At 45.2% G+C, this 25,987-nt stretch overlaps 1 protein-coding gene and 2 long non-coding RNA genes across 5 annotated transcripts in view; 2 read left to right on the top strand and 1 right to left on the bottom strand.

Moving 5' to 3' along the window:
• The window catches only part of pck2 (phosphoenolpyruvate carboxykinase 2 (mitochondrial)), a 14,794-nt gene extending 10,464 nt beyond the window's left edge, over positions 1-4,330 (top strand). The window contains exons 7-10 of one of the 2 annotated variants that reach the window (XM_014159684.2): positions 1-95; positions 2,288-2,425; positions 2,637-2,747; positions 3,176-4,330. The exon at positions 1-95 is cut by the window's left edge and continues 121 nt beyond it. In XM_014159684.2, the coding sequence (XP_014015159.1) occupies positions 1-95; positions 2,288-2,425; positions 2,637-2,747; positions 3,176-3,645 (814 nt within the window). In that variant the 3' untranslated portion in view covers positions 3,646-4,330. 2 annotated transcript variants of the gene reach the window in all.
• Positions 4,331-17,758: 13,428 nt separating this feature from the next.
• LOC106579623 (uncharacterized) lies at positions 17,759-21,035 on the bottom strand. Of its 2 annotated transcripts, XR_006760642.1 has the most exons (4): positions 20,999-21,035; positions 18,535-18,628; positions 18,366-18,426; positions 17,759-18,217 (listed from the first exon to the last, which is right to left on the bottom strand). It is a non-coding gene; the product is annotated as an uncharacterized lncRNA (long non-coding RNA). The 2 variants fall into 2 exon arrangements; XR_001322695.2 differs by lacking the exon at positions 20,999-21,035 and having other exon boundaries at positions 18,535-18,786.
• A 1,828-nt stretch (positions 21,036-22,863) lies between these two features.
• The window catches only part of LOC123729037 (uncharacterized), a 48,708-nt gene continuing 45,584 nt past the window's right edge, over positions 22,864-25,987 (top strand). The window contains exon 1 of the long non-coding RNA XR_006760805.1: positions 22,864-22,934. This is a non-coding gene — a long non-coding RNA (uncharacterized lncRNA). The remainder of the gene's footprint in view (positions 22,935-25,987) is intronic.

The following is a 25,987-nucleotide window of genomic DNA, read 5'->3' as shown; positions in this document are numbered from 1 at the left end:
CGAGACCAGCGACGGAGGGGTGTGGTGGGAGGGACTGGACCCCCCTGCTGCTGGGGTCTCCCTGACCGACTGGCACGGCAAATCCTGGAAAGCAGGTAGAGTTGACTCACTGTAGTGCAGTGGGACCCAACATGTGGTTGGTTCTGTGGTCCTTTTCATTATCTTTTTTTTTTATACAAATAAAATATATCTTGGGAATATTAATGGTATTATAGGCAATTTTACATTACTTTTCACAATGCAAATTCTTTATTATCATAGTAATAGTAATAATAATAATAACAAGCCCTTTAAGCCGGAATCTTTAAATGAAACAATGTTTTGGTAAAAAGCTGAGTGATGGAACTGGAGAAATGTAACCACTCTCAAATTCAAAGCAAGAGCTATGTATGCAAGGACTGTCCATCAAATATATAAAATGGTAGTTTTAACCTTGTGTTGAGGCTATATACAGTGTTTGTTTACATTTAGTTTGTTTACAAACATTGGACAAGCTTCTACTGTATTTTGGGTTCTGATACACCCAGTCGAACGTCACGGCCCTGACCGGCTGTGGGGAAAACAACCTGTGGTTACCTAAGTTACCCCGTTGGCTCACAGCAAATACTTGACCTTTTTTAAATGCAGTTTTTTTGTTATCTGCTTGTTTTAGTCAATTACAAAACTACATTTAAGAGAAGTACAAGATTACTTTTCAACATTGCTTGCTCCTGAGCATTCTCACTACTTAGAATAATGTAATCTTGACTGTAGGGCTTCCTTCATGCCCCTTTTCATGAGGTACTAGCAGCCACGTGAGTGGAACATAGACAAGACCAACAACACAAACAGACTATACAGCTAGTGAGTGGAACATAGACAAGACCAACAACACAAACAGACTATACAGCTAGTGAGTGGAACATAGACAAGACCAACAACACAAACAGACTATACAGCTAGTGAGTGGAACATAGACAAGACCAACAACACAAACAGACTATACAGCTAGTGAGTGGAACATAGACAAGACCAACAACACAGACTATACAGCTAGTGAGTGGAGTTACAAATGGACTAAAACAAGTGAAATGTCTTAAAGTGATAATGTTTCCCACACCCATAGCAACATGTAGTCTACTTGGACATTGGCTCCCCACATTTCCCACGCCGAATAACCTGTAGCCACAGGACTCTTCTCGCAGGCTTTATTTCCCTACGTGGGAGCATTGCGAACCGTAGGTTAGGATTTTTTGACCTGGTTACATGTACATTGAACAATGAAGTTGGCTCTTTTACAATGGGGGTCAATGGGAAATAATGTTTGTTTTCCCCAATTTGTGGGTTTAGTCGAGGGAGATTTACTTCTTAACCTGTTGGTGATAGGGGGCAGTATTTGCACGGCCGGATAAAAAACGTACCCGATTTAATCTGGTTACTACTCCTGCCCAGTAACTAGAATATGAATATAATTGTTTGATGTGGATAGAAAACACCCTAAAGTTTCTAAAACTGTTTGAATGGTGTCTGTGAGTATAACAGAACTCATATGGCAGGCCAAAACCTGAGAAGATTCCAAACAGGAAGCGCCCTCTCTGACCATTTCTTGGCCTTTGTCATCTCTATCCAAAACAAAGGATCTCTGCTGTAATGTGACACTTTCTAAGGCTCCCATAGGCTCTCAGAAGGCGCCAGAACGTTGAATGATGACTCTGCAGTTACTGGCTGAAAAACAGTAGCGCATTTGGTAAGTGGTCGATCTGAGAACAATGAGACGGGCGCACGCGTGCACGTGAAGAGTCCATTTTACTTTTTCAGTCTTTGAACGAAAACAATGACTCCCGGTCGGAATATTATCGCTATTTTACGAGAAAAATCGGATAAAAATTGATTTTAAACAGCGTTTGACATGATTCGAAGTACGGTAATGGAATATTTTGAATTTCTTTGTCACGATATGCGCCGGCGCGTCACCCTTCGAATAGTGTCTTGAACGCACGAACAAAACGCCACTATTTGGATATAACTATGGATTATTTGGAACCAAACCAACATTTGTTGTTGAAGTAGAAGTCCTGGGAGTGCATTCTGACGAAGAACAGCAAAGGTAATCCAATTTTTCTTATAGTAAATCTGAGTTTGGTGAGTACCAAACTTGGTGGGTGTCTCTATTAGTGTTACATTCTAAGTGATTTATATGCATACAATCAAATCAAAATGTAATATAAATGTTAATGTTCTAATACTATTCATTTCTAACAGTAATAATATTTTCCAATCATATTCACCCTCTTTCTCTTCCTCACAGGAGACTCTGGCCCGTGTGCTCATCCCAACTCCAGGTTCTGTACCCCGGCGGCCCAGTGCCCCATCATCGACCCCCAGTGGGAGAGTGACGAGGGTGTGCCCATCGATGCCATTATCTTTGGGGGTAGGAGGCCAGAGGGTGAGTGGCCTCTACTGATCCAATGACTAAAACATTGGTTTAGTAGCTCATCTAAGATTACCACTATATATTTTCATACTAGCATCTAGTGTTTTAAATTATACAGTTTGGTTAATGTAACGAGAACAATACAAATGATTCCCTATGATGACTGATGTGACATTTTTATCCAATGTGTCGCTTTGGGACATTGTTACACTGTTCTGCTAAGACCTCTGTTTCCCAGGAGTCCCTCTGGTGTACGAGTCGTTTAACTGGCGCCACGGTGTGTTTGTAGGAGCCTCTATGAGGTCTGAGGCCACAGCAGCTGCTGAGTACAAAGGTACATTAAAGAGCTTGTCATATAATTAAATCAAAGTTAATTCAATAATTTAATTAATGTTTCGGGCTCCCGAAACAGCGGTCAATGACACTGCATCTCAGTGCTAGAGGAGTCAGTACAGACACCCTGGTTCGAATCCAGGCTGTATCATAACCGGCCATGATTGGGAGTCCCATAGGGCGGTGCACAATTGGTCCAGCGTCGTCCGGGTTTGGCCAATGTAGGCTGTCATTGTAAATAAGAATTTGTTCTAAACTGACTTGTCTAGTTAAATAAAAACCAGATGTAACATTTAAGTGGATAGGAGCTGTCTATAGAGTACACAGTAAAAACCTCTAAGGTTATTATCACCTGATATGATGGTATACTGTTTTCCCTGATTCCTCAATTACCTTTTTGAATAAAATGTTGTTGTTTTTTCTCTCCAGGCAAGGTTATCATGCACGACCCCTTCGCCATGCGCCCCTTCTTCGGCTACAATTTCGGTGACTACCTGGCCCACTGGCTGAGCATGGAGACCCGCAAGGGCGCCACCCACCTGCCCAAGATCTTCCATGTCAACTGGTTCCGGAAGGACCCCACGTCGGGCTCCTTCCTCTGGCCGGGTTTCGGCGACAACGCCCGCGTTCTGGAGTGGATCTTCAAGCGCTGCAGCCGCGAGAGGGAGGACGAGGCGGCCAAGAAGAGCATGGTGGGCTGGGTGCCACTGGAGGGAGCCATCAACCTGCAGGGACTGGGCAGCAAGGTGGACATGGGTGCCCTCTTCGACCTGCCCAAGGCCTTCTGGGAGAAGGAGACCCAGGAGCTGAGGGCGTACTTTACACAGCAGGTGGGAGCCGACCTCCCCCATCAGGTGGAGGGAGAGCTGAAGGCTCTGGAGGACAGGATCAGGAATTGAGAGGTGGAGGGACCAGATGATTCAGAGAGAGAAGAGAGAAAGTATTGACTATTGGACATTACACTACACTGATGCTGCAATATGGTGGGACTGACAAAAAATTACTAACAAGCTAATTTCAGTTTTGTGGAAACTGCTTTGCTTATATGTGGGTAGATGTAAACCAAAGTTTCTAAATTGTAAGAAAATACAATGAGATGATGCGACTGCATCACTGACGAATGCAGTTCATGCTACCACACACTGTCAGTGGCTATATCAGTAGGTTTTAGGTGATGGAGCAGAATCAGTGTTTAGCAGTACCTTACTGACATCTTGCAATGAAGTATAAAGGCATTGGATGTTTACAAGCTTTAGCCCAAATAATCATATCTAATCAGGACAAGCTTAAATATCTACATTCATTTAAACATTTTTAAACAATGTTAACACCTCAATATATTTGTATTTGCTCGCTAGTCCCTGGGATTACTGAATGGCCATTGGCTTGGAGCGTGATGAGGAAATCTGGTTGGCTCAGGGGGAAAGATTCATTAGAATTTTCTGTCACTTTTGTATTGTTTCCAATAAAAATGATTATGCTCTAATGTTTACACATGAGATATGTAACGTGTTGGACCAATAACACTGAGATTTAATGTGAAGGTTTTTATTACAGTGCAATTAATAAACAACCTCAAATTCAGCCTCAATTGTGTCTGTTGATCAACACTAACTGACAACTCCCCAAAATATATAAATGAAACATTCATAAGTAATGGTAATATTTAAGATGAATAAAGTTCAGATTCATTTTAGAGCGATTCATATAATGTTCAGCATATTTATATATTTGACCTTTCTGTAACATGATTTCCAGTGTGCTGTTTGTAACACTTGGGTTGATGGTCACTAGACTCAATGCTGTATGTTGTGGATTATTAATCAAATTCAATCAAATGTATTTATAAATCCCTTCTTACATCAGCTGACGACGCAAAGTGCTGTAGAAGCACGGTGGCTAGGAAAAACTCCCTAGAAAGGCCAGAACCTAGGAAGAAACCTAGAGAGGAACCAGGCTATGAGGGGTGGCCTGTCCTCTTCTGGCTGTGCTGGGTGGAGATTATAACAGAACATGGCCAAGATGTTCAAATGTTCATAGATGACCAGCAGGGTCAAATAATAATCACAGTGGTTGTAGAGGGTGCAACAGGTCAGCACTTCAGGAGTAAATGTCAGTTGGCTTTTCATAGCCGATCATTCAGAGTATCTCTAAACTCCTAACTGTTGAGAGGGATTGACGTCAGACTGGAGGTACAAGGACCGAGGACACACTGATTATTACTGTATTCTGTGGAACACTGATTCTGTAATAATTAACAAAGCCACTGCCTTTTATTTTGACTTCCTACAAGCCTCTCAGGATGGTGTTTACAGAACATTTGTTAGTCCCTTGATTTCCTAATAAAGGGACCGTCTCCAAGAGGCTGGTGTTTACAGAACATTTGTTGGTCTGATAAAGAAATAAAGCGACTGTCTCCAAGAGGCCAGTAAGACATGGTCTCTGCTTCTATGCTGGATGTTGTCTCCCTGTTGCAACTTGTATTAAACCTTGTTTATTTATGATTAACTTTATCAACGACTTTTCTTTTGTTCATAGACGTGCAAATATCATACCCCCAAGACATGTTAACCTCTCACCATTGCAATGACAGGGGAGAATATGGTACAGGTTAGTCGAGGTAATTGAGGTACATGTAGGCAGGGGTTTCTGACCTCGTCCCTGTAGGCTGTCTCATTTTTGTCGGTGATCAGGCCTACCACTGTTGTGTCGTCGGCAAACTTAATGATGGTGTTGGAGCCGCGCAGTCATGGGTGAACAAGGAGCACAGGAGGGGACTAAGCACGGACCCCTGAGGGACCCTCGTGTTGAGTATCAGAAAGGCAGATGTGTTTTTGCCTAACCTTACCACCTGGTGTGCGGCTCATCAGGAAGTCCAGGATCCAGTTGCAGAGGGAGGTGTTTAGTCCCAGGGTCCTTAGCTTAGTGATAAGCTTTGAGGGCACTACGACATTGAACGCTGAGCTGTAGTCAATGAATAGCATTCTCACGTAGGTATTCTTGTTGTCCAAGTAGGAAAGGGCATTTTTGAGTGAAATAGAGATAGCATCATCTGTGGATCTGTTGGGGCGGTATGCAAATTGGAGTGGATCTAGTGTTTCTGGGATGATGGTGTTGTTGTGAGCCATGACCAGCCTGGCTACAGACATGAGTGCTACGAGTCGGTAGTCATTTAGGCAGGTTACCTTGGTGTTCTTGGGCACAGGGAAAACAGTGGTCTGCTTGAAACATGTAGGTATTACAGACTCGGCCAGGGACAGGTTGAAAATGTCAGTGAAGACACTTGCCAGTTGGTCAGCGTATGCTCGGAGTACACATCCTGGTAATTCGTCTGGCCCTGCGGCCTTGTCAATGTTGACCTGTTTAAAGGTCTTACTCACATCGGCTACGGCGAGCGTGATCACACAATCGCCCTGATCAGCTGGTGCTCTCATGCATGCATCAGTGTTTCTTGCCTCGCAGCACGCATAGAAGTCATTTAGCTCATCTGGTATGCTTGTGTGAGCTCGCCGCTGGGCTTCCCTTTGTAGTCTGTAATAGTTTGCAAGCCCTGCCTCATCCGTCGGAGCCGGTGTAGTAGGATTCAATCTTAGTCCTGTATTTACGCTTTGCCTGTTTGATGGTTCGTCTGAGGGCATAGCGAAAACAGTCCTGTAGCTTAGCATCTGCATCATCTGACCACTTCCGTATTGAGCGAGTCACTTGTACTTCCTGCTTTAGTTTTTGCTTGTAAGCATGAATCAGGAGGATAGAATTCTGGTCAGATTTGCCAAATGGAGGGTGAGGGAGAGCTTTGTACGCATCTCTGTGTGTGGTGTAAAGGTGGTCTAGAGCTTTTTCCCTTCTGGTTGCACGTGTATTATGCTGGTGGAATGAGGTAAAACGGATTTAAGTTTCCCTGCATTGAAGTCCCTGGCCTCTTGGAGCGCCACCTCTGGATGATCATTTTCTTGTTTGCTTATGGCTTTATACAGCTCGCTGAGTGCAATCTTAGTTCCAGCATCGGATTGTGGTGGTAAATAGACTGTTACAAAAAGTATAGATGAAAACACTCTTGGTAAATAGTGTGGTCTACAGCTTGAGATACTCTACCTCAGGTGAGCAGAACCTTGAGACTTCCTTAATATTTTATTGTGCGCACCAGCTGTTAAATATATACAGACCGCCATCCCTTATCTTACCGGAGGCAGCTGTTCTGTCTTGCCGATGGACTGAAAACACAGCCAAACTGTATATTATCATGTCGTCGTTCAGCCACGACTCTATGAAACGTAAGTACAGTTTTTAATGTCCTGTTGGTGGGATAGTCTTGTACGGAGCTCATCCAGTTTATTCTCCAGTGATTGTATGTTGGCCAATTGAACATATGGTAGAGGCGGGTTACCCACTCGGCGATGAATTTACACAAGGAACCCCGATTTATTTTTAACCCAGCTCGCCCTGCTGCCTTCATAAATTCAACCAGCCAACCGACCCACTTTGTCCTTACCTCTAAACCTGTGCCCCTCAGGTTTATCCACTACCGTATCCAGGCGTCTTCTGGCCTTTCACGGTGCCTGCTGCTACAGGCTTAACTTAACTTCGTGAGCAACCGCTCTTCACTTTCATTCGCCTTCTATTTGGCCCTTCTGACTATCCACACCCCATCCCGGTATGGGAAGTGTTATCTCAAGGCCCCAGCTCTTAGGGTGGGAAGACCCTGTTCCCTGTAGTCATCCCCTTTAACCCTCTTATCGTAAGCTCAGTTGTACTAGGCAACCCAACCTATCCATTGGCTCTCTCTCCCAATCGAAGTTGGGGATCCGCTCCTTACACCATGACTCGACATTGCCGCCACCTCCCCAGCACTCTGTGGAGGTACTTCAACCGTCATGGCGCTCCATGGGCCAAGTCCATGGATCTCCTAGCTCGGCTAGGGTTGTTTTTGATTGTGAAGTCTGGGAATCTGGTTTGGTCTCGGGTGTCATACGGGGTCGACAGTGAGAGTGCCCCTAGCTCATAGTAGGCACTCCCCGATATCCACATATCGGGCCTAGGGATGATCACTCGCTCTCGTCATCCGAGTTCACCGTCTCTCCCTCCGCCCTGTAGAAGTCCCTAAGAACATCTAAGGAGTACAAGAGCGCCCTCCTGCTAAACAGCTTTGCCAGCTGTCTTCTCCTACCACCATTTACACCCAAGGCATGTAACAGCCAGCTGTTGCCTGCCATCCACTTGCCTCAAGCTCCCAATGGAAAGCCAAACACTTTGACTTTCTTCACTTTCAGTCATAACGAACGGTACAACTGGGGTGTAACGAGCGACTTTCTCGGCAGCTGCGACCATGAGCGTATCATAGTCCATCTCGTAACGCACAGTAGCATCCACCACTAGAGCGATACCATTTTTCATGAACACCAGGTCTGGGTGCCGCAGTGCCCCAGCACGGGTCCTACAGCACATTTCCCTGATGACTTTCCATCTGGCTCTTTTGGCTTCATTTGCTAACAGCTCGCACAGCTTATGATGCCGCTTAATACGACTCTCTTTCACTGCGGGACACTGTCCGAGAATGTGCGAGCAAGTTTCGTTCTCAGACAGACAGTGCCGACAGTCTTTTGGTAGACCTGTCCTTCCTCTTGACAACGCTTTACAAGTCGGATATACGTTTGCCCTTAGTTGGAGACTTGCGATATAGTGGCGCTCTTTGAATCCCCATGCTTCCGGCTTTGCCAACCAGTGATTGCTGTCTCCATCTCTCCCAAAGGCCTGTATACCAGCTCCTTGCGATGTCAGACCCTGCCATCTTAGCAACTCTGCTCGCCTCCAGTTCGAGTTTACTGGGTGTTTTGGCCTCACTGAGTCAGTAGGGTCTTCACCTTGTGCAGATCCCTCCAATATTTCACCCAGGGGAGGCACACTTGCCTCATCCCCACCGGCTCTCAGCCACATCTCAGTGTACTCTTTTCGTTTGACCGCCTGCGGGTTGCTAACCGCGTAATGGCATCCTCGGAGTGCCACAGGCGGAAGGTGGAATTTGACAAGCTAGCTTTACTATGCCCAGCCCACCGTCCTGGCATCTTGAGTATAGCAGCCCGTCACAGGTGCACTGCGGAAGGTGAAGCCACCTCTTTACCGCGCTCCTGATCATCCCATCGAGTACTTTTAGGATTCTTGGCCCTAGCCCGCCGTGATCCGCCTGATACACCATCCTCGGAATTGCATAGGCATTCAACATCCTCACCTTTTGCGAAGGTTTCAGCGATGACCACCCAATCGACTTTATCCAGTTACGGAGTCGTTCGACAGGTTCTGGTGCCATAATGCCATACCACGGACTCACCTTCAGACCCAGATACGTCACCGATTCCTCTGCCCCGACCATGTGCAGTTCTTCTCCACACATTATCCAAGGTTTACAGAGGTTAACCGATCTCGCTCTCCGGATCTTTTTAATGAGAAAACCGTTGCATTTCCTGGGCTGAATTCTCAGTCCAGTCAGTGGGCAAAATTCTTCCAGAATCAGAATGTTGCGAGCCATGCCCTCCCACGAGGACCAGATCATCAGCAAAGGCCAGGGTTGTGATCTGACGATCTTCCATTTTGTACCCCAAGCCGTAACGTTCGAGGGTGTCAATCATTGGGTCGAGGGCCAGATTAAACAACAACGGAGACATTGGCTCTCCCTGTTTGACCCCCACCTTCACGTCAATGGGAGGGGACTGCTCCCCATTGACCTTGATTGCGGTCGTCACATCGGTGTACGAGTTACCTACGATTCCAATGATATGTTCATCAAGCCCTCTCTGCCTTAACACCTCCAAGATGTGCTGATGGCTCACTGAGTCAAATGCACGCACAAAGTCAACCAATACCACGGCCAGTGTCTCGCCTTCCACCCTGCTTCTCTTGATTAGATCTCCCAAGATCATCAAGTTTTCCGAGCACCCAGGTGAGGAAACAAATCCTCTCTGGCGCGGGTTAATGGGACACGCCCGCGCCAGCCTGTGTGTCAGAATGCGAGAATATAGCCTCAGTACCACCGACCCGATAGTGAGAGGCCTCCACCCAGCCATCTGGGTGAGTGCTACCGGGTCACTAGTCTTGGGTATCAAAGTTGTTCTGCACTCCTTGAAGGGCCTCAGCAGGGTGCCCTTTGTCAACCATATAGAAAAGGTTTCGGCCAGTTTCGCACCAGTGGGATCCCATTCAAGCAGTGCCGATTTCGTTATCCCATCTGGCCCGGCTGCTGTATTGTTTTTAATTGCCCCAAGGTTGTCGCTCACTTCAGTCGCCGAGATCAGCGTTCGAAAGCTGACGTCATCCGCACCCCTCTTTGTACAGAACTGTCCAAGTCCATGGTAAACCTCCGTCACTTCCCATTGTCTCTTAAACGCCATCGCAACCTCTAGTGACGGGGTATTATCTTTGTTTTCTTCGTTGCCATCTAGAATGAGTTTCGCGAGTTTGGGTTGGTTGTTTTTATACAGCTCCTGCCTTCTCCTATACCCAGATGTCCTCACGCTTTTCCTTCTTTCATTTGGCAATGTTGACTTGGGTTCTCCCCTCGAGATTGGCCGACCACGGGCTTCCGATCCTGTCCTCAGCAGCCTCTGTAGCTCCAGGGCGGACGTGTTGAGCAGTGCCGGGTCTTGCTCCACCCTCCTAAGAGACAATGTGACTGCTCCAATTTTGATACCATCTTTGGTAGCATCCCCAGCCATCTTCTCGCAGAGGATTCCACGAATAGTGTCTGGGGGTGTTGATGGTATCATCGGTCTGGACAGCAATTCGATAAGATCGCTCCCATCGCATGCTTCCTCGAGCTTGTCACTCCGTATCTTCACAAGTCTCATTCCACGTCTTTTCTCCCTCACCTGTTCAGCGGTTTTCCCAGTACCCAGGCTGTCTGCGATTCGCTTATTTATCTTAGTGATCCCAGCCATCGCTTTGCTCAGCCTTGACACCTCCTCCTCTTCCCAGTTGCTCCACTTTCCAGCCTCCTCTTTTCCCTTCTTGTTTGCTGTCATCTGCCCCTCCTTCTCTCGACAGTAGTGAGCAACGTGTCTATGTCTTTTGTGTTGGGTAAGTCCTCTCGATGAAGTAAAGCTCTCTGGAAAGTGTCCACAACGGTGAGCCTTGCCCATATCCACCCGGGTCTCCACCACTCTCTTGCACTTAGGGACATGGCAGGAGATGGAGTGGCTATTACCACTGATCCCCCAGTTTGGACACTCTGGGCTTCGCTCTTAATCTTAAACATATCCCTGGTCTTCAAGTGGCTAGGATTCGGACAAGTAGTCACTTGCACCCCGTCAATTCCTTTAGTTACCAACCCTTGGTACATGTGTTCGGATTCCCCAGGAGTCCACCCGGAGGGTCTGAATAGTCTCCATAGAGAGCCTCATTCTTATCCTCCAGTCCTGTCCCCCAAGAGACCCCCACACATGCACCATGAGGAGGGGTTGGGGAAGTCCTCTAGAAGACCCCCCCCCTTACCTCCCCACACTCACCTGTGCGAGCAAGCCCGAAACATCTCCGCCATGCATACCACAGGGAGGGGCTGGAGGAACCCTACTAGAGGGCTCCCCGCAGCGGCCTGTCGGGAACATCTCGATCCACCCCTGCTAGGCTACACGTGAAGAGGGTTTGGGGAGACCCTACTAGAAGGTCTAGTAGGGTCTACCTCTCCACCCTATCCCATCAGGAGCGTCTCTTCGAACCTACCCATCTCCGACAGTTTCTCATTCAGAGACGTAGGAACCCCTAGAGTCTGGGGTTAACGATTCCTTAAGAGAGTCATAGTTACTCCCGCCGTTTACCCCGATATCTGCCCCCCCGTGAATGACAGGGATTTGGGCCTGATCTCGAAAAAGCAGTATATCCTTCGCTCTGGACTCATTAAAGAAAAAATCTTTGTCCATTTCAAAGTGAGTAATCGCTGTTCTGATATCAAAAAGCTATTTTCGGTCATAAGAGATGGTAGCAGCAACATTATGTACAAAATAAGTTACAAACAATGCGAATAAACACACAAAATACCACAGTTGTTTAGGAGCCAGTAAAACGGCGGCCATCCCGTCCGGGGCCATCATGCCGGTTAAAGATATGATCCCTTATTGATGTCACTTGTTAAATCCCCTTCAATCAGTGTAGATGAAGGGAGGAGACAGGTTAAAGAAGGCTTTTTAAGCATTGAGACAATTGAGACATGGATTGTGTATGTGTGCCATTTAGATGGTGACTGGGCAAGACAAAAATGTAAATGCCTTGGAACGAGGTGTGGTAGATACTTGCCTTAGACGGTATCGTAAACTGTCTACAGTAGAGACTGTCACACCCATAGTGTGGACTGACAAACTAATGTACTTGAAATTCATGTGGCATATCTCACATCTCATCAGTGAAGTACTTCCTAATTGGTGAATGAGAAATCATTTTAAAAGAATACTACGGTATTTAATATCCCTTTCTCGGGGTAGGACAGGTCAGCAGCATTTTGAATCGGGTCTCAAAATCGCTAAGTCTGCCCCCAATAAATTGTTAAAAGGAACTTTCGGCAGCATAATCTCCATCTCCCGTATCTCCTAGGCTTGAATGGGAGTACAGTGAGAGAAAAAGTATTTGATCCCCTGCTGATTTTGTACGTTTGCCCACTGACAAAGAAATGATCAGTCTATAATTTTAATGGTAGGTTTATTTGAACAGTGAGAGACAGAATAACAACAAAAATATCCAGAAAAACGCATGTCAAAAATGTTATAAATTGATTTGCATTTTAATGAGGGAAATAAGTATTTGACCCCCTCTCAATCAGAAAGATTTCTGTCTCCCACGTGTCTTTTATGCAGGTAACGAGCATAGATTAGGAGCACACTCTTAAAGGGAGTGCTCCTAATCTCAGTTTGTTACCTGTATAAAAGACACCTGTCTACAGAAGCAATCAATCAATCAGATTCCAAACTCTCCACCATGGCCAAGACCAAAGAGCTCTCCAAGGATGTCAGGGACAAGATTGTAGACCTACACAAGGCTGGAATGGGCTACAAGACTGTCGCCAAGCAGCTTGGTGAGAAGGTGACAACAGTTGGTGCGATTATTCGCAAATGGAAGAAACACAAAAGAACTGTCATTCTCCCTCGGCCTGGGGCTCCATGCAAGATCTCACCTCGTGGAGTTGCAATGATCATGAGAACAGTGAGGAATCAGCCCAGAACTACATGGGAGGATCTTGTCAATGATCTCAAGGCAGCTGGGACCATAGTCACCAAGAAAACAATTGGTAACAAACTACGCCGTGAAGGACTGAGGCATCAACTCAACTCGCCGTGTTTGGAGGAGGAGGAATGCTGCCCATGACCCCAAGAACACCATCCCCACCGTCAAACATGGAGGTGGAAACATTATGCTTTGGGGGTGTTTTTCTGCTAAGGGGACAGGACAACTTCACCGCATCAAAGGGACGATGGACGGGGCCATGTACTGTCAAATCTTGGGTGAGAACCTCCTTCCCTCAGCCAGGGCATTGAAAATGGGTCGTGGATGGGTATTCCAGCATGACCCAAAACACACGGCCAAGGCAACAAAGGAGTGGCTCAAGAAGACGCACATTAAGGTCCTGGAGTGGCCGAGCCAGTCTCCAGACCTTAATCCCATAGAAAATCTGTGGAGGGAGCTGAAGGGTCGAGTTGCCAAACGTCAGCCTCGAAACCTTAATGACTTGGAGAAGATCTGCAAAGAGGAGTGGGACAAAATCCCTCCTGAGATGTGTGCAAACCTGGTGGCCAACAACAAGAAACGTCTGACCTCTGTGATTGCCACCAAGTACTAAGTCATGTTTTGCAGAGGGGTCAAATACTTATTTCCCTCATTAAAATGCAAATCAATTTCTAACATTTTTGACATGCTGTTTTTTTTTTTTTTTTGTTATTCTGTCTCTCACTGTTCAAATAAACCTACCATTAAATTATAGACTGATCATTTCTTTGTCAGTGGGCAAACGTACAAAATCAGCAGGGGATCAAATACTTTTTTCCCTCACTGTATCTGTGGGATTTAAAAAATCTAGTTACATTTTGAACCAAAACCCACAACTAATTTATTCAAATTAAAAAAAAGAAAAGTTTAATTTGAGTTCGATACAAAACATATGGTTGTCACATTATGTTTCAACATGAAAAACAGACTTGGTATGAAACAGAGTACGTGTAATTGTATCTGAGTGATTCTCACACACCACTCAACTTCTCCTACACCAACTTCCTCTTTGAAGTCTATTTGCCAAGAGGAGCCTGGTGGGCTGGAAGCCACAGAGACATTCTTTTCACTCCACTTTGATATGGAATTGACTTTTTTGTAGCAGTTTATGAGAATTTATGTATCAGGTTAGGAGAATTAACGCAGCATGTTAGGAGACTGAGGTTAAGGTTAGGTAAAAGGGTTAGGGTTAGGGAAAATGCTCTCCTATCCAGGGTTGGACGACCGCATTTGGGACCCTGAGCATACTTTTCTGCATTTCAACACATTTTGCCATGGTGCAGAGAGGAACATTTGCAATTTGATAATGCTATTCTACACATTTTGCAATGAGGCTGAGACAAAATTTGCAGTTTTAAAGCTAATTCCCTGATATTCAACACATTTTGCCATGAGGTCGATAGAAAAGGTTTCAGTTTTAAAGCTATTTTCCTGTAATTCTACACATTTTGCTATCATGTGCTATCTGGGGCCGTTCGGTAATCTGTCCCTGCTCCTAATCTGCTACCAAAATAATATCTTATTGAAGTGGAGTGAATAGAGTGTGTACCATGTGCAACAGGAGAGAGCCAGCAACCTGCAGGGCATGGGTGGCAGGGTAGACATGGGCCCTCTCTACGACGGTCAATTCTAGATGGGATAAATCTTTTGTCAAATTGAAGTTGTATTCTTTTAGCATTTTAGCTAATCCTAACCCTTTTCCGTGCTTTCATCTAAATCATAACCTGATACGTTAATTATCCTAACCTGCTGCATAAATTCTGCTAAACTTGGTAGAAAACTACATTTTGACAAAAGCTGTATCCCTTCTAGACAAAACCATCTTCGACCTGCCCAAGGTCTTCTGGGAGAAGGAGACCCAGGAGCTGAGGGTGTACTTTACCCAGCAGGTGGAGGGAGAGCTGAAGGCTCTGGAGGACAGGGTCAGGATTTGAGAGGTGGAGGGACCAGATGATTCAGAGAGAGAAGAGAGAAAGTATTGACTATTGGACATTATACTACGCTGATGCTGCAATACGGTGGGGATGGGGATATGGTGGGACTGACAAAAAAGGGACTAACATTCTCATTTCAGATTTGTGGAAACTGCTTTGCCTATCTGTGGGTAAAATGTATTAAAATACAATGAAATGATGCAGTTTAGGCTGCCACTCACTATCAATGGATATGTGAGTTGGTATTAGGTCATATTTTTATTTATTTAACTAGGCAAGTCAGTTATGAACAAATTCTTATTTATAATGATGGCCTAGGAACACTGCCTTGTTCGGAGGAAGAACGATATATTTTTACCTTGACAACTTGGGAATTTGATCTAGCAACCTTTACGATTACTGGCCCAACGCTCTAACCACTAGGCTACCTGCCGTCCCGATAGAGCAGAACCAATGTCTAGCGGTGTCTTACTGACATCTTGCATACAAGTATACATTGCCTTCTGAAGGTATTCATATACCCATAATTACAAAGTGAAAATATGTTTTTAGAAATTTTTGCAGATTTATGGAAAATGAAATACAAAAATATCTGAATCATATATGTACTCACACCCCTGAATCAATACATGTTAGAATCACCTTTGGCAGTGATTATAGCTTTGAGTCTTTTTGGGACTGAGCGCCTCTCAGAGCTCACTTGTTAAATCCACTTCAATCATTGTAGATGAGGGGGAGGAGACAGGTTAAAGATGGGTGTTTAAGCCTTGAGATAGAGACATGGATTGTGTATGTATGACATTGAGGGTGAATAGGCAAGACGAAAGATTTAAGTGCCTTTGAATGGGGCATTGGCGAAAATCTGATATCAACTTTGGAGGGAACAATTACATGAAATTTTCTCAAGAGCAGTTCCTGAGGGGGACACCAAAAGTAGTGCTGTAAAACATAGCCTACATTGTAATGTGGTAAATGTATATTGAGGAACCAAAGAAATAAGGTGTTTGCCGTACTCCTAACTACCGGTACCCAAAACTACACAACTAATCACAACAGCAATACCATTGCCTTTAACAAATCTTAGTTCAGTCACCAGTTTAAGTTGAGAGTGGGGGTATCCATGGCATTTTCCAATTATGTTCCTATTTTACAAGTCAAAAAAATTGAGAACCTTTCATAATGTTGCCAAACAAAGACTCAACAAACTTACCTGAGACTCCCTGTCTCTGTCAGTCTGTCCCTGCATATCTGTCCCCAACTCTGCTGTCTGTGTGCCATCTGTTGCCTGCTCTGCCTAATGTCATCATTGTGAAACATTTCCATTAGAATTTCATTTCTTTCTTATGAACATTTTATCAACTAGTCTTTGAGATATTAGGCTACTAGGGTTCTTACTATGCGTTTTGGTGTACTGAAAAATACTCTGATGTCCGTCTTTTATTTTTCTGCCATTTTCTACCTGGCTGGCTACACACACAGTGTGTAGGTTATTTACAGTAGGAGATGGGCTTCTATCATCTTCTATCATTCTATTTGGGCTTCGATCTAAAAGGTAGCTAGCAAATGTGAAACAGATTAAAATGACAAGAGTTGACAGCTGTATGAGTTCACCATTTACACAACATATGCTGCAACCTTTTGTAATTTTAATAGTATGTTTCATATTGGCTGGCTTCCAACAATAGCTGAATTTGCAAAGCTAGCGAGCACCAATTCCGTTTCAGTGGTGTTTGCTATAATCATTGCTACCCGGGTTAAATAAAGGTGAAATAAAATAAATAAATAAAACTTCACTTGCGACAATTTAGCTTTTGCAACGAGACCATTAAATATATTTAAGACAATGGTAGAAGAGAGTGTAGTTCTGTTCAGTTTGGATTTCAGTTTATCGCAACCTTATCACAGGGACTTTGAAGCACTAACTTACATCATCTGCATGCTGATTCCATCTTTGACGACGCCACATAAATGGAATAGGTACTAGCTAGCCTAATAGTTAATATTTGCGCGCTAGCTCTGCATATTCAGCTAGTGTGTGTGTGCGATTGACTGGATTAACCTCACGTCAGTTACGTGCATTGAGTGCCTTTCAGACAGTAGATACGACCTCTCTGTTACCTAGCAAGCTAAGGAACTGGCAGTGGATCAAACCATTGTGAGGCAAAGGGTGGGGGGGTTGCAATCTTTTGAAACTTAAAAACGCGCTATTAAGTGTCTATAATCAGCACAATTGCTTTCATTGCGTATTATTAATATTATTTAAATTACATAGTTATGTTTCAGTGATATATTGGGGGGGACAAATCATATTTTTCCCAGGATGGGGGGGTCGTGTCCCCCCCCCGTCCCCCCTGGGATTTCCGCCCCTGGAATAGGGTATGGTAGGCGAACTGATCAAGAACTGCAACACTGCTGGGTTTTTTCACATTTAACAGTTTCCGGTGTGCATCAAGAATGGTCCACCACCCAAAAGACATCCAGCCAACTTGACACTGTGTGAAGCATTGGAGTCAACATGGGCCAGCTTCCCTGTAGAATGCTTTAGACACCTTGTAAAGTCCATGCCCTGATGAATTAAGGCTGTTCTGAAGGTATTACTATGGTGAAGATGTTCCTAATGTTTGGTATACTCAGTGCCTTCAGAAAGTATTCATACCTCTTGACTTATTCCACATTTTGTTGTGTTAATGCCTGAATAAAACAATTAAATAGATTTGTTTTTTCATCCATTTACACAAAATAACCCATAATAGCAAAGTGAAAATATGTTTAGAAATGTTTGCAGATTTATTGAAAATTAAATACAGAAATATCTCATTCACATAATTATTCACACCCCTGAGTCAATGTATGTTACAGCTGTGAGTCTTTCAGGGTAAGTCTAAGAGCTTTGCACACCTGGATTGTACAATATTTGCACATAATTCTTTTTAAAAATTCATCAAGATCTATCAAGTTGGTTGTTGATCATTCCTAGACAGTCATTTTCAGGTCTTACTGCCTTCAGTAGGCTAGTTGAACTCAGCAGTTCCTTTATACTGGAACCCATTAAACGGATGCTCTGAACGCAACATTCAAAATAAATGGTCCAAAATAAAGGTCCAAAAATGCAGATAATCAAAGAGCACACAATTATAAATGTAACAAACGCACCAACAGAAAACAGATACACAATGATATACTGTACATAAAACACTTAATTCCCGTTGGCATAAAGCCCATCAAGGTTGATATGGGGTGGTTCCTGGTTCCCACTCCTGACCCTGGCCTGGTTGGAGCATACTGTCCCAACTGGGGAGTTCTGTGGAGAGAACAGAGAAAGGAAAAGGTGTCAGGACCGACACTTCAGAAGAATAATGACTTCATAGTTACACAACACAGTATTCATTCAATTCTTCCTTAAATGCACATTCTAGATGGGTTTTAAAAGTTGAGTCTAACATTCCCACCTGTCCCTGTGAACGGTCTGTCATGTCAAACCCACTGGGGAGTCTAGATGTTCTCCTCCTCCTGGAAGACAAGAATAAAAGGTATTTTGACATCATTTAGGTTTTCACATACAAAAGCACAAACAGCATGATAAATATGTTTGCATTGAGGATGGGAATATCTTTTTACCATGCAAAGAATACGATCAGGCTGAAAAGGAAAAGCAACCCAACGGTTTTTCCTACAATCTCAAAAACCTTTGGGTTAACAGGCTCTTCTTGCCCTGTAAATAAAACACATATTATGGTCAAGTTCCTAAAAGAGGAAACATTTTGCACATTGTCTAATATTACAAATTAAACATATACTGTAGATGTACAGATGTAAGATCTTAATTATCCAGTATGGTTGCAGCGAAATAATCCTGCAGCAAAAGGATTTGAACGTGTCACGAGCGTTTTGTAGAAACGGACCAAGGCGCAGCTTGAGTATCGTTCCACATCTTTATTATTATTATTATTATGTGAAACTTAGCAAGACAAACAATAAACTATACACAAACAAACCGCTACGACAGAGGTGCAACAGGCACAAACTCAAAATAATACCCCATAACCTACATGGAAAAAATGCTACTTAAGTATGATCCCCAATTAGAGACAACAATTAACAGCTGCCTCTAATTGGGAATAATGCAAATCTCCAACATAGAAAATAAAACCTAGAACCCCACACAGAAATAAATAAACTACATCACCCCCCAGTCACACCCTGAACCACTTCACCATAGAGAAACAATGGCTCTCTATGGTCAGGGCGTGACAGTACCCACCTCCCCCAAAAGGCCGCAAAACCTGAAACCAAAAGGGAGGGTTGTGGAGGGGGGGGGTCCAGTGTAAGCTCTGGTGCAGGATGAAGAACCCTCTCATCCCACGGATCCCCCGGCATCGGAGGCAGCTCTGGTGCGGACCGAAGTACCCGCTCATCCCTCGGACCCAGCCATGGACCCAGGCTGGACACTGTGCCTGGACTGGATCTCGGTGACTGGATCTCGGTGCAGAGGAAGACTCCCGCCATGGAGCGGGACTGGACACTGTGCCTGGACTGGACACCAACGCAGAATAAGACTCTGGCCTTGGAGCTGGAGGTTCCGGACCGTGGACCGTCTCTGGAGGTTTCGGACTGGGGACTGCCGCTGGAAGCTCTGGACTGGGGACTGCCGACCGTCGCTCTGGACTGCCGACCGTCGCTGAAGGCTCTGGACTGCCGACCGTCGCTGGAGGCCTGGTGCGTGGAGCTGGCACAGGACGTACCGGGCTGGGGAGACGCACAGGAGGCCTGGAGCTGGAACAGGACGCACTGGACTGTGAAGGCGTACTGGAGACCTAGTGTGTAGAACTGGCACAGGTGGCGCCAGACTGGAGACACGCACTTCAGGTCGAGTGCAAGGAGCAGGCACAGGACGTACTGGGCTGTGAAGGCGCACTGGAAACCTGGTGCGTAGAACCGGTGCAGGATATACTGGACTGTGGAGGCGCACTGGAGGTCTGGAGCGTAGAGCTGGCACAACCCATCCTGGCTGGATGCTCACTTTAGCCCGGCAAGTGCAGGGCACAGGACGCACTGGGCTGTGGATGCGCACTGGAGACAGTGCGTAGAGCTGGCGCAGGATATCGTGGACCGAGGAGACGTACTGGAGACCAGGAGCACTGAGCCAGCACAACCTGTCCTGGCTGGATGCTCACTTTAGCCCGGCAAGTGCAGGGCACTGGCACAGGACGCACTGGGCTGTGGATGCGCACTGGAGACAGTGCGTAGAGCTGGCGCAGGATATCGTGGACCGAGGAGACGTACTGGAGACCAGGAGCACTGAGCCAGCACAACCTATCCTGGCTGGATGCTCACTTTAGCCCGGCAAGTGCAGGGCACTGGCACAGGACGCACTGGGCTGTGGATGCGCACTGGAGACAGTGCGTAGAGCTGGCGCAGGATATCGTGGACCGAGGAGACGTACTGGAGACCAGGAGCACTGAGCCAGCACAACCCAACCTGTCGCACGGCAAGTGCGAGGAGCTGGCACAGAACGCACCAGGCTGTGGATGCGCACTGGAGACACATTGCGTATCTCCGCAAAACATGGTGCCCGACGAGTCCCACGTTCCTCACGGCGACTGTCTTGCTCCAGACACCAAACCATCCACACTACCTCATAACTCCCCTCAACCATCTCACAATACTCCTCACTCAATCTCTCCCAATATTCCTCTTCTCTCTCCAGCTCGCCCCTAGGCCTCGCCGACCACTCCATGTGCCCCACCCAAAAACTTTTTCGGGCTGACTCTCGGGCTTCTGTCATGGTTGCAAACCCCGGAGTCGTCGCTGATGTTCCTTCGCTGCCTCCGCCTGGTTCCATGGCAGGCTTCTGTCTCCTGCCATGATTTCATCCCACGTCCAGGATGTCCTCCACTACTGGCTTTCCTCCCAAGTCCAGGACTCCTTCATCTGGTCACGCTGCTTGGTCCTGGTTTGATGGGGTATTCTGTCACGAGCGTTTGTAGAAATGGACCAAGGCGCAGCGTAAGAATCGGTCCACATCTTTATTATTATGTGAAACTTAGCAAGACAAACAATAAACTATACACAAACAACAAACCGTGACGACAGCAGTGCAACAGGCACTAACTCAAAATAATACCCCATAACCCACATGGAAAAAAATGCTACTTAAGTATGATCCCCAATTAGAGACAACGATTACAAGCTGCCTCTAATTGGAAATCATACAAATCACCAACATAGAAAATAAATTCTAGAACCCCACATAGAAATAAATAAACTAGATCACCCCCCAGTCACGCTCTGAACCACTTCACCAGAAACAATGGCTCTCTATGGTCAGGGCGTGACAGAACGTTTAGTCTGTAATGTTGTTCCATTGGTGGTTATGCTATTAGCTGGCCATAATAAGGCTATATGAAAAGTGCAATACTGTTAATTTAACCACGTTTTCGTGATGGAGGACTGTATTACTGTGTAGCAAGAAATAGTCACGGCTGTGGGAAGTCAAAGGAAGTGCGGCTGGCTATTCAAGGTAGAAGCATTGGCACATTCAATATGGCACAACATTAAGAATAATACAGATATAGATAGATGTAGAATTTACATACAGTATATAGAGTGTGCAACTCTCTTTGTTTTTATAGCTTACAGTGTATTCCCCGTTTGTCACAGTATCCACAGAAAATGGTGCCCCTCCTCGGCCGGGCGGCGCTCGCCGGTCGTCGTCGCCGGTCTACTAGCTGCCGCCGATCTGTGTTTCTGTGTTCATTGTGTTTTGTCTGTCTAGGTCCGCACCTGTTGTCATTTCTGTCATTAGTGGGGGGGTATTTAGTTTGTTCCTTTGGGGTTGTGTGTTGTGCGAGATTGTTTGTTTGTCAGCGGGTTTACGCTGTGGCCGTTCTTCTCTATCGTTTTTATATTGGAGGATTTATTTTCTCGCCGGGCTGCGCCCCGTGCGTGATTTTCCCTTTGTGGATTACCTGTTTCCCTTTTGGGTATTGTGCACTCCCAGTGCCTTTTGATCACCTAGTGTTTGGGTGTGAATAAACTTCGAGCTACTGGACGATATCTCCTGCATTTGACTCTACTCCTTCCTCCTGCCCTAAGTACCCTTGACACCGTTAGTCAGAACCTCTACACTAAGTATTTTTTTCTGTGTGTGCTCCAGCTCATGCTTTTTATGTGTCCTGAACATAAAAACAAAATAAAAAAACATGTAAAGATATTAAAGTATTTTCTTTATAGACTACTAACTTTACTGTCATCTGGTCCTTTTATACTGAATTTTATCAGATGTTCAACCAAAACCTAATATTAGATCAAAGGAACCTGAGAAAAAGTTATGCAACACCCAATTCCCCTCTGTGAAAAAGTAATTGCCCCCTTACACTCAATAACTTGTTGTTTCACCATTTCAAAACACATAATCTACATGAAAATGTACACATTTTTAAATGAAGCTAAATCATAAAGCAAAATCCATCCAACTTGCTTCCAACCAACTTGATTAGTTAAATTTGATTTCAATAAAAGATACCCGGTTGTCACATCATCTTTCAACATGAAAAACAGACTTTGTCAGAAACAGAGTGACTGTAGTTGTTGCTGATGGATTATCACACACTCCTCAATTTCTCCTGCACCCACTTCCTCTTTCATTAAGTCACTTCTATCTGTCAAGAAGAGCATGGTGGGCTGGGAGCCACAGGAGGGAGCCATCGACCTGCAGGACAAGGTGTACCTCCTTGACGGTAATGTCTAGAGGGGATACAGCTTTTGTCAAATTGACGTTCTTAAGTTGATTTTATGTTTTATTTTAGCTAACTCTAACCCTTTTTCTTACCTTAATCTAATTATTCTAACCTGCTACGTTAATTCTCCCAACCTGCTGCACAAGATTTCCTACATTTGCTAGGAAAAGTCAGTTCTGACAAAAAGCTGTATCCCTTCTACACAAAACCCTCTTCGACCTGCCCAAGGCCTTCTGGGAGAAGGAGACCCAGGAGCTGAGGACGTACTTTACCCAGCAGGTGGGTTTTATTACAGTGCAATTAATGAACAACCTCAAATGCAGCCTCATTTGTGTCTCTTCATCAACACTCCAAATAAAAACGGACATAATAACTCCCAACAATACACACATGAAAAATAGACATGTAATGGGAATATTTAAGAAGAATAAAGTTCAGGTTCAGTTTAGAGTGATTCATATAATGTTAAGCATATTTATATATTTGACCTTAACCATGATTTCCAGGGGGAGAATATGATACAGTTTACAGGTTAGTCGAGGTAATTGAGTTAATATGTACATGTAGGTCGGGGTAAAGTGACTATGCATAGATAATAATCAAGAGCATTAAAAAAGGGGGGGGGGAGGTCAATGCAAATAGTCCGGGTAGCCATTTGATTAGCTGTTCAGCAGTCTTATGCTGGTAGAAGAAGTTAAGAAGCCTTTTGGGGGCCTCCTGTGTGGCAAAGTGGTTTAAAGCACTGTGTCGCAGTTGCTAGCTGTGCTGCTAGAGATCCTGGTTTGAGTCCAGGCTCTGTCGCAGCTGGCCGCGCCTGGGAAACCCATGGGGTGGCGCACAATTGGCCCAGCGTCGTCCGGGTTAGGGGAGGGTTTGGCCCGCAGGGATGTCCTTGTCCCATCGCGCTCTAACAACTCCTGTGGCGGTCCAGATGTATGCATGCTGACACGAACGTGTGGCGGATGAATCAGAATTAGTTGGGTAACGTAGATAATCAAGATGTTTTATTTGCATAATATGCTTATGTGAGATACTTGTCATATGTGAATGTATCTGTTAAACCATGTGTCCTGTGTGAATTTAAATATGCTCTCTCTAATTCTCTCTTTCTCTCTTTCTGTCTTTCTCTCGGAGGACCTGAGCCCTAGGACCATGCCTCAGGACTACCTGGTATGATGACTCCTTGCTGTCCCCAGTCCACCTGGCCGTGCTGCTGCTCCAGTTTCAACTGTTCTGCCTGCGGCTATGGAACCCTGACCTGTTCACCGGACGTGCTTGTTGCACCCTCGACAACTACTATGATGATTATTATTATTTGACCATGCTGGTCATTTATGAACATTTTAACATCTTGACCATGTTCTGTTATAATATCCACCCTGCACAGCCAGAAGAGGACTGGCAACCCCCCATAGCCTGGTTCCTCTCTAGGTTTCTTCCTAGGTTTTTGGCCTTTCTAGGGAGTTTTTCCTAGCCACCGTGCTTCTTTCACATGCATTGCTTGCTGTTTGGGGTTTTAGGCTGGGTTTCTGTACAGCACTTTGAGATATCAGCTGATGTACGAAGGGCTATATAAATAAATTTGATTTGATTTGAAGGGAGGGAGTGATTAATGGGGAACCAATGACTTGTCTCCACAATGTCTGTGCGCAAGTCACTCCCTCCTTTGGCATTGGGGGAAGGTGTATGGCAGTGTCTGGACCATTGTATGTCCCCTCTGATGTTGCACTTATCTTGGGATAGTGTATGACCTAGAGGCTCACTCCCCTCAGTGAGCTTGTCCAGGAGTGGAGTCAAGAGGGGGTTTAATTGAGATGGGAGTATCTAGAGTTGTCAATTGATTTATGCCATTGGATGAGATGGTGTTTCTGTTCTATACCGTACCAGGGAGAGACGGTTCCAGTTTGGACTAGGAGGACCAGACACTGGTCTATACAATGAAAACTGTTGACACAGCAGTTGCTGTCTGCTATGTTTTATAGATATCTTTCATACAAAACTTAACCTTGTGACCCATTCTATGTATCTGTGGTTCGTCATGTACGTTGAGAGGGGTGTATCTTGGCTATAAAAGATCTTTGTACTTTTGTGTAATCACTTTTCAATGGTTCATTAGAGATAGCGCATCATTGAAAGTTAAAGTGCTTTTGCAAAAGCTCTTAATTATTAAGGATGTAGTTTAAGTATAACTCTGACTGGTGTGTGAAGCTTGTAACTCTCTTAATTTGGTAATGCAGAAATTAGCCACCACAAATGCTAGATGTATGATGTTTCCTCTGACACATTGTTGTGGCTGGCTTCCAGGTTAAGCAGGCATTGTGTGAAGAAGTAATGCAGCTTGGTTGGGTTGTGTTTCGAAGGATGCATGACCTTTGCCTCTCTTGAGTCCGTAAGGGAGTTGCAGCGATGAGACAAGACTGTAGCTACCAATTGGATACCACAAAATTGGGGGAAAAAAGTGGTAAAAAATGAAATAGAATAAAAAAAGTATCTATCATTAAAACAAACAAACAAAAAAAACATTTTAGGGCTTTCCTCTGACACCACATGATATAGAGGTCCTTGATGGCTGGAAGATTGGCCCTAGTGATGTACTGGGTAGTACGCACTACCCCCTGTAGCGCTTTGCGTTTGGAGGCCGAGCAGTTGCCATACAGGCGGTGATGCAACTAGTCAGGATCCTCTCGCCAGTTGGTCAGTTTATGCTCGGAGTACACATCCTGGTAATTGGTCTGGCCCTGCGGCCTTGTGAATGTTGACCTGTTTAAAGGTCTTACACCTGCTACGGCGAGCGTGATCGCACAATCGTCCGGAACAGCTGTTGCTCTCATGCATGCTTCAGTGTTTCTTGCCTCGAAGCGTGCATAGAAGTAATTTAGCTCATCCGGTTAGCTTGTGTGAGCTCGCCGCTGAGATTCCCTTTGTATTCTGTAATAGTTTGCAAGCCCTGCTGCTTCCGACGGGCATCAGAGCCGGTGTAGTAGGATTCAATCTTAGTAGGATTCAATCTTGCAAGGGCTGTGGCTTTTTTGACGCGATGGGTAATAATGCTTTGTGGGTGTCAGATGTTGATGTGTGCAGAAGGTCCCTGGTTCGAGCCCAGGTAGGGGCGAGGAGAGGGACTAAAGCTATACTGTTACATTGATGCTGTTGACCTGGATCACTGGTTGCTGCGGAAAAGGGGGGTGAGAGTAACCGATGTGAAATGGCTAGCGAGTTAGCGGGGTGCACGCTAATAGCGTTTCAATCGGTGACGTCACTCGCTCTGAGACCTTGAAGTAGTTGTTCTGCAGGTTCCGTGGCTTTTGTGGAGCGATGGGTAACGATGCTTC

This window comes from Salmo salar, chromosome ssa19 (assembly GCF_905237065.1).
Source record: "Salmo salar chromosome ssa19, Ssal_v3.1, whole genome shotgun sequence".
NCBI lineage: Eukaryota > Metazoa > Chordata > Actinopteri > Salmoniformes > Salmonidae > Salmo > Salmo salar.
Note: the sequence above shows the minus strand (reverse complement) of the source record. Positions and strands in the feature narration are given on the sequence as shown.